The following is an 8,997-nucleotide window of genomic DNA, read 5'->3' as shown; positions in this document are numbered from 1 at the left end:
ACAACACCTCTTTCCATCCCACAGGCCAGAAACGTGGTGAGAAATGGGGAGGGAGGGAGGAGGAGAGAGAATAATGGCATTAGAATATTGGGGAGAAGAAAGAAATGGTGAGAATACCATATTGCAGACATTTAAGGAAGTAGAGGAGATGGAGACTGAAGCATTGGGGAACACAGTAACACACATGGCTCACCACAAGACCACCTTACTGAAAACTTGGCTTTATTTGGTTAACAGCTTACAGAATTGTACAAAATTCATCACACCTCAGCAGATTGCCTGCATACCTGGGGAGAAAGGGAATGGCACAGATCAGCAGAGGGAGAGCCTGCCCTGCAGAAGTGATCATTGACAAAGCTGCCTGAAAAGGCTGCAAAACATTCCAGTAAATTCCCCACTTCAGGATTTTTGTGCAATACCATGCATACATGTGAGGTGCCACCCTGCTGAAAGGCAGAAGGGATTCTGGTGAGCTGTGACAGTGGAGGTGACACCACCACAGCTCAGCAAGGTCCCTGTGATATCTAGCAGGCACACTGATGGGGCAAGCTTCACATTTAATTTCATGGACAGTACATAAAATATCCTCCCAGTTAGCTTATCCTACTTTTCCTGTTTTAGCCAGGGTGGGTCAGAACATGCACCACATCAGTAACAAGGTTTGTCATTCAGTTCCTTATCTTGCATCTCATTATTTCTTTGGCAACAGGAGTTACAGCATTTCCTTTATAAATCAGATATGCTGGAGGGATTGCTAGCCAACATCCATGGCACAGGTTACTGACAGCCAAAGCAAGCTCTCATGTCCTGGGAGGCTGGGAGCCTATGGAAGTCTGGCCCACAGCTATGGCAGAGATCAGGAATAACAGCACAAACAGCTCCTTGCTGTGCAGCAGCTTTGCCACAGACAAAATCACAGGAAATGGGGTAAACTGCTCTCCCCCAGCTCCACCATCAGATGCCAGGCCTGCCCACCCCCAAACATGCACCAGAGATGTCCTAGGTTAGAGGCTAATTTTGAATACCTACATGGCATTGGGAAGATCAGTCTGAATTCCTGAAATGACTGCATTCTTAGCCTGTTGATTTGTTCAAACAACAATCTGTGTATTACCATTTCACTCTCGTTGAATACTTTTCACAGCTTTAAGAAAAAAGAGCATGCTATTGAAATACTAGATGGCTAATAAAAACTGCTAATTGGAGTTCTAGAATAATTTCAACTATGCTGAGGTTCCTTGCTTGAAGGAATCAAACTACAAATTTGTAAGCACAATAACTTAGCAGATTCTCATTTCACCACAGAAGAATTAGAAGCCTGTTTCAAAGTTTTATTAATTCAAGTCATAAAAAAGTTACAGCATCTTCAAATATGTACAAACTGCCATAAAAACGTTGTGTTCAGTTACACAGGAGACAGTCTCATTACAACATGGCTACAAAATCATTACTTTCAATAAAACTCCCACAAGGGTAAAATAACCATTCAGGCATGTATGCTCCAAAACCCTAGTAACAGCAGTTGTCAACTCGTTTCATCATCATAAAAAAAAAATAAAATCAGGGAGCAATAGTTAAGTTTTACTTGAGTAAGACGGGGCATTTAACTCTCAACAAATAGTAAAAGTAGTTGAATAGTTACCGGTCTTGGCTGTTAAGAGTTTTAACAATCATTAAGTGAGAACAATTGCCTCCCTTTCAGGAGGAAATTAAGAGTTAAGATTCATGCCTCCAATGTTTTTGTTGTCTTCTAGCTTGAATCTGGCTTGTCTTCAGTTGATTTAGTTAGGCATTCAGCCCTCTATGCATTTCATTCATTTCCTTCACCTGGAGGGGAGGAGGTAGAGGAGATCAACGTCTGTGCTACTTCTAAACTTTAAGACTCAGTAAGTCATGGGACTTAACAGCCCAGATTTTCATTAGCAAATGGATTTGATGCAACACTAACAGAACCAACCATGAAAAACCCACCAGATTAAAAAAAAAAAAAAAACAACAAAAAGAAACAAAAACCCCAACAAACAAACAAAACAAAAAACACAAAAAAAAGATAAAAGCACTACTTAGGGCACATGCAGGAAGCAGACAATACTGTTTAGCTGCCACAGCATTGTTTGGATTCCTCCACAAAAGGCCCCACACTTGGGTGAAGCACCATTTGCTATTCCATTGGAAAGCAGCTTCTCAATGGAAACTGTGAGATCCATGCAAATATCTCAGTAAAGGTCTTGTCACAAAACAAGACTATCAGCACTTCCTGTGGATTGCACAGCCCTTTGCTATACATATGTAAAACAGAACTCGCAGTAAAACCGAACCCCACCCCCTCAGCCCCGGGAAAAGCAGATCACCTTTGAAACTAGCCCAGAACCACACAGAGGTGAAAACTAGCTGCAGAATTTGAATATTTTCAGTCTCCTTGAACACATCTGAAGCACCCAAAGCGAGCTTTTAACCTACAGCAAACTAAAGTTTCTGGATTGTGGTCAACCTCCTCCCCACACATGTACGAGGAACAGAAATTAATTACCTCAGCTTTCACGTACTTCCCTTTCCTCCTCCTTGTCAGGACCTGTAACAGAAGAACGCAATATTTTTTAAGTCTTGATACACAAGTAACTACATCTGGTTTTGACTTTAAAAGCACAAACTCGGAGCTGCCTGTCCCCCATCCTTCCAATGTGAGGTAGGTACAAAGGAGGTTGTTTGTCACTCTCAGCTACTTGAAACCAGGAAGCACTTTGTTCACCTCTGTGCATTGTTCCCAGTACTTGTTTTCCGGGTGACACCCTTCAGCTGTAACCTGAAACAGTGCGCCCATCACCAATGTCCCACCTCCCACGTCTGAAGAAGCAAGCCAATTCACAAGGGCAGACTTTCCATCAGAATCCAAACACGTGTGCTGTTACTTCCCAAACTGTTACCAGCACCACTGTGCTTGGCAGCTTTGTTAGAACTTACCAGGACAACAATTGCAGCCACTATTGCTACTACTACCACCACAATGACAGCAATGAGGCCGGGAGTCAGAGACTTCATGGAAAACTCCGGTGCTATTTCGTCAATGTAGTAGACCGCTGTCTTCTCAAGCTTCACCGGCTCGTTGTCAATGCTGACGTTTAGCCCGGCACTATTATGAAAGATGGACTGACCTTTCACCTAAAGCAGATAGGGAAAGACAGACTTGCTCATTCACATTGTAGTAAGGCATTTATCTTGTCACAGGTATAATTCACCTGGCTTTAGCCAGCACACAACCAAGGCTCCAAGAGTGCAGTGCAAGACACACACCCAGCCTCTGGTAGACTTGACCCATGACACACTTACATCTTTCTCAAAGTAGTAGGCCACATCAGCTATATCCACATCTCCAACTAATTTTTCTGAGGAATTTTGCTTCAAATCAATAGTAATGTAAGGGTTTTCATACTGAAAAAAAAAATATAACATGGTATTAAAAAAGAGATACTTTAAATCCAGCTATCGAATATTCACCAAAACATTATGATCCAGTTTATGGTTCTTGAACTCAAGACAGCTGTTTACAGTAGGATTCAAACTCCACTTCTAATGAAGCAAAGAAGTTATCTACAGACTAAGGAGAGCAGTGTCGTTTCTCAGCTTTTCTGTCCAGATACAGCTATTGGCTAACTGCTCACCATTTTGAGAGCTTCGACTAGAACTCATGCTGTACTACATTAGTCAAACAGGAATTTTTAAAGTGATTCACAACGAAATGAAGTTCTGATACTTGACTAAACTTTGTGTGCCCCTTACCAGAACACTGGTTATGTAGCGGCCATCCAGCTGGTAACGACTGGTAATGGTATCCATGAAAAACCTGCAAGGATACAAAAGCCAGGGCTGTAGAAATAGTACTGTTTCACATATATCCTTTGACAAGTAGAGAAGACTAGTGTAATTGTTTTCTTCTGCAGTCTCTGTGGTGGGTGGAGCTCAGCTAGCAGCTAAACCCTCACGTATTCTTTCATTCACTTCCCCCTAGTAGGATTGGGAAAAGAATCAGAAGGGCAAAAGCAAGGGGAAAAAAACCAAAAACCAAAACAACCCTCATTGATTAAAATAAAGAGTCTGGGAAGCGAAAGGGCTGGGTGGGGGAAATTCAAAACCTCAAGTGATGTAAAAGCAATCAGTCATCACTGACAGATCAAGGTCCAGCAAGCCTCTGAGCAGTGGCTACTAATTGGATAAAGACTTTCGCCCAGATTTATTGCTGAACATGGCATTATATGATATAGGCTATCTGTTCAGTCAATTCAGGTCAGCCCTGTCCCCCCTCCCAGCCTCTTGCCCATCCCCAGCCTACTCACTGGGACAGCAGAGTGATAAGTCTGAGAAAGCCTTGACACTCTGTAAGTGCTGCTCAGCAGCAGCTAAAACACTGGTGAATTAATCAACACCATTTTGATCACTGGCCTAAAACACAGCACCACACCAAGAAAATTAACTCTGCCCAAACCAAACCCAGTGCACTCTCTTCACACTGGAGTTCAATTAACTCCTAACAGTAAAGATGCACTTACTGTAAAATAAACACCTGTGTTAGACGAAAGAGCTTTACAGTTTAAAGAGTTCAGAAGAAGAGCTAGAGGGCAGCAGCTATTGTTCCGGAAAGGAGGTGATCTAATAGCTACAAGTGAGGTTTTAACAAAATTTAAAAAAAAAAAAAAAAAAAAAAACCAAAACAAAAAAAAAACCCGCTAAATTCTTGTTTTCCTCCTGCTGCTTCTATGTAGTTATTCTGCCATTTTTGTCAGTTTCATCCATTTGAACAGTTTCTTTTAGTATATTGATTTCTTTTAGTATATTGATTTTCTTTTAGTATATTGATTTGAGTGGAGGAAAAACTAGCAATCCATTTTAAATGGAAGGGAATCGCTTTAGCAGTTAATTTGTTTCAAATACAAATTAAAGCAATTCTATGAAGAATCTGCAGCTTGCTTCTAAAATGTCTTGCAAGTGAGTTCACAGGTCTGACAATGCTTTTAGCAACTGTTTAGAAATACACTAGATATCTACTATCATCACTTACTTCTTTAAAGATTCAGCGTTCAGAGGAGCATTTCTCTCAGCATGTTTCATTTCAATGATGATCCACCTGAAGTACAATGAATATTCTTGAAGTACATGCATATAAAATATAACAAAAGTATCTAACCCCAGGCTAAAAAACCAGAACAATGACACAAAACCAAGGCTCGCAAAGTCTCTTCCAAACCCACCCAATATCTCCTTGTTTCTGAAGGAAAAAAACAGCCAAGTAACCAGGTGTTGATTGCTCCATCTTCATTCATCCCCAGTGCATCATTCACACAAGGCATAGCCTCACACAGGAATGTTTTCATGCCACAGCACACCCTGTTGAAAGACTTACATCGTTCTGACTAACTGATTGCACTTCAAGTCTGCGTCGTGTTTGTCAGTTCTCCTAACTCCAGCCGTATTCACACACCAACAGGTGGTTCCATTGCACTGCTTCGCCTTGAAAGCGCCGCTGTTTTCACAGTCAGGATCGTAGAGACCGTCGGTATCTTCAATCGCATCTTTTGGCTTCTCACGACGACCCGATTTGGAGCCCATCACTTCTGCTTTCATCAGCAGGCATTTTGAAGTCACTAAAAATAACCAGAAAGCCGCGTTATGCCTCGCCAGAGCACGCGAGTCCAAACCCGAGCCCCGAGTCCGTACAAACACCGGGTTACACCAGCGGCAGCCACATTCGAAGCCATTACACGGAATGTAATGGCTAATGTGTAGGTGGAGCACAAAATCAATACAACTGGGGTATGCCAGCCTCTCAAGGCAAAGGCCTAACAAGGCCAGCCTTAGGATTTACAGTGTCCATTTCTCACAGCTGAGCTTGAGCCCAAAGCGAGGTCTTGTCACAAGGCTCTGTCCCCTCTAGATTTGTAGGAAAAGTGAGGATATGAGCTTGTAAGGAAGCTAAACGTTCATCTTCAAGAAATTCTTGCCACTGGAGAACAAATACTGAGGAGGAGGCGTGAGCCTACACCAGTACAAGCAGAGAAACCCTGAACGCTCATCTTCCAACGCCAGTTGACCTAGAAGACCAGGAAGAAGAACTCCTTCCTTGCCTCCATTGTTTGCTGGGAACTCAGCGGTCATTCCCGCATATTCCCGGGCGCTCTGCGGGCTCGTTTCCGTGCCACCCCCCCCCCGGCCGTGCCCTTTTACTCACGGGTGGAGCAGTCCACGGTGACTCCGGAGCCGATGGCTTCGCAGCGACACTGGCCGCTGCCGTCCGTCCTGCAGTTGGTGACACGCTTGTTCTTCTCGCAGACGCACGCTGCAAGGGAAGCGCGGCCGTGAGGGGCCCGGCCACCCGACGGGAGGACAAAGCCGCCCCGGCCGGCCGGGCGTGGCGTGCCCGCACCCCCCGCGTCCCCCCGGCCGCCCTCCCTCCCTCCTTCCCTCCCTTCCCGAGCGCCGGGCTCTCCTCGGGGCGCGGACAAAGGGGTGCTACAGGGGCCGGGCGCTCCTGCCCGGCCAAGGGGGAACGGTGCGGCCATGTGGCGGCACAGGGCGCCCAGCCCTCCGGAGAGCGGGGCCGGGAGGGGGTCCCGGGGCGGGGAGCGGGCACTCACGGCTCTGGGCGCTGGCGGCAGGGCAGAGCAGCAGCAGCAGGAGCGCAGCCCCGCAGAGCGGCTTCATGGCTGGGGCGGGCGGCGGAGAGGCCGGGGAAAGTCCTGGGGGCCGCGGGCGCAGGGGGAGCGGTGCGTGCGCGGCGGCGGCGGCGGCGGAGCGCTGTGAGCCGCCCGACAGGTTCCGCAGGTGCTGGTGGCTGCGCCGCGCCCTCCCGGCTCCGGTTACACCTGGGACGCGCGGGGGGAGCGGCGGCGGCGGCGGCTCCTCCCCCGGGCCCGCCGGGCGCGCTCTTAAACCGCGGCCGCCCCCTCCTCCCGCCGCACCTGGGCGAAACTGGATGGGGCAGGGCGGGACCCGCTCCCGGCCCGGCCCTACAGCGCCTCTCCTGCGGAATGGGATGGGGGAGCGGCGGTGCGAGGGACGTCCCGAGGCGCGGCCGTGCCCGCTTTTTACCCGCGCTGTGAAACCGCCCCGCCCGGGCCGGGGCCGTACCGGGGAGCCGGGGCACAGCGGCCCCCGCCGTCCAGGGGAAAGTGTTACTCATCGCCGGGAGCTCCGGGCGTGTTTGTCCTGTGACACACGGGCAGGGCAGCAGAGCCCGCGGCTCTCCCGGCCCGGGGCTTCCCGCGCCCGCCGCTGACCTTCGGAGCCTCGGGGCGCTCCCCGGGTCTCTGCCCTGGCCCGGTGGCCCCGGGCTCTTCCCTCGGGACAGGCGGCGGGTGTTTCCACTCCCCTCTCGGCGAGGGGAATTACCCGCACTTCATAGTGAGCTTTGTTCGCATCCGGGGTGCCGTGTGAAATACTCCCTGCTTGGCATAAATTCTGATAATTCCTCAGTAAATTAAAAACCAGAATGCTTATCTATATAGAATGAACACTTTCCTAAGGCTCTTCACTGATCGTGCGTTTAGTTTTTATTTTCAGTTTTGGTTCCTTTCTGGGATACATAGTAGGTGTACCTACCTCAATGTTTCTCTAAAGATTCACTTCTGGTACTGCATTTCCTCAGTCCTGAGTGCTTTGTCTCTGAGCAGCGCAGCTTTGCGGGAACCTACAAAATGGGAGGTAGTGCCACAGCCCTGCCAGGTTGCCGAGGAGGAAGCACGGGAAAGCCGGCTGCAGGCTTTAAGATGGCTTTCCAAAGTGTGAAAGCAATGTCAAAATGGAAGACAAAAGATAGGTATGGCACACTGGAAATGCTTTATGAACCTTGAGTTTATTTATTCAGTTAAAAAGTATGCATAGATCTTTCTAAAAGATACATTAGCACCCTAGAAAAACAAGTTATTTTAGTACAGGATAAAACCAGAATGAGATTCTGCCCAAAGACTTGAAGCTTCTTCTTGCCAGTTCACTGTACAATAAAAATATGTTTCTGCTTTTGCGTGTGCAGACATCAGTAAGTGAAACTCTTTGAAAACTCTGCTTGAGTGAAGTGAAACTGCCGGTGAGCTATTTTAGTGTTTTTGTCTCTGTGTGCAGCTGTGTTTGTGTAGTACCTGGTTTTGTGTGCTGTTTTTGTCTCCAGTGCCCTGCTGCTGTCTGAGATGGGTCCAAGTTAAAGGAGTGCTCTTTGGATTTGCTCCTGGTACAGCCCGAATCAGAGTTTTGCAGCATTTGTCATGATTATTTGTGTGGGTTTGCGTGGTTTCTGATTGATAAGTATATTCTTCTGATACACTTGTCAAAAACTCAAATGGAAAACTTGGCCTAGCAATATGAAGACTTGGCAAGACTAAAGTCTCAGATATGGACTTCTTGTATGGCTTTCATCAAGTGATGGCATTTTCCAGGAAGATAAGGAGGATCAATAAGCTCAGAAATGCCTGCCTTACTATAAACCTCTTATTCCATGTTAAAGTACTGTTTTTTTCAAGATGAGAAGAGCTGTCTTGTCATTGTGGAATTGTCAAGCTGACCTACGTAAGCCTTGATAAAAAGGACCAATAAACTTTATTATAGGCTTTTTTTTTTTTTTTTAAATACGCAAATGTTGAAGAACAGAACAGGCTGGGCACAGCTAGTCCTCTTTTGTCTCCTGATCCTTGTTCTGTGCAGGTAAACCTCTGTGCCTAGTTTTACAAATCCAAGCAGTCTTCAAGTCTTGGATGACTACTACTGAAAGTTGCCTTGCTGCTTTCTACATGCAGCTTCAAATACCACACAGGCATCTTTTTATCAGAAAATAGCTACAACCTTTTGTATCTAGGGCTGAATGGTGTTGGGGTATTTGTGTGGTCTAGAGCCTCTCACAGCCTGTTTTGGCACTGTTATGTTGCGACATGTAGCAAAACATGAGTTAGCACCTGTAGAAAGTACTTTGATAACTCTGCTACAAACACAGGGGCATCATGCAGCTTTTTGTAATAT

General features: G+C 46.7%; 1 protein-coding gene across 1 annotated transcript; it reads right to left on the bottom strand.

Moving 5' to 3' along the window:
* Positions 1–1,310: 1,310 nt before the first annotated feature.
* On the bottom strand, positions 1,311–6,708 carry EPCAM (epithelial cell adhesion molecule). Its single transcript, XM_064415134.1, has 9 exons — positions 6,627–6,708; positions 6,221–6,328; positions 5,396–5,636; positions 5,054–5,119; positions 3,778–3,841; positions 3,328–3,429; positions 2,962–3,159; positions 2,531–2,572; positions 1,311–1,827 (listed from the first exon to the last, which is right to left on the bottom strand). Exons 1-9 carry the CDS (start codon positions 6,691–6,693, stop codon positions 1,786–1,788), a joined length of 930 nt encoding a protein of 309 aa, XP_064271204.1. The 5' UTR covers positions 6,694–6,708; the 3' UTR covers positions 1,311–1,785.
* Between the last annotated feature and the right edge of the window lie 2,289 nt (positions 6,709–8,997).

Source organism: Passer domesticus, chromosome 3 (assembly GCF_036417665.1).
Source record: "Passer domesticus isolate bPasDom1 chromosome 3, bPasDom1.hap1, whole genome shotgun sequence".
In the NCBI taxonomy this organism is placed as follows: domain Eukaryota; kingdom Metazoa; phylum Chordata; class Aves; order Passeriformes; family Passeridae; genus Passer; species Passer domesticus.
The sequence above is the reverse complement of the archived record's forward strand: the minus strand, read 5'-3'. Positions and strand labels throughout refer to the sequence as shown.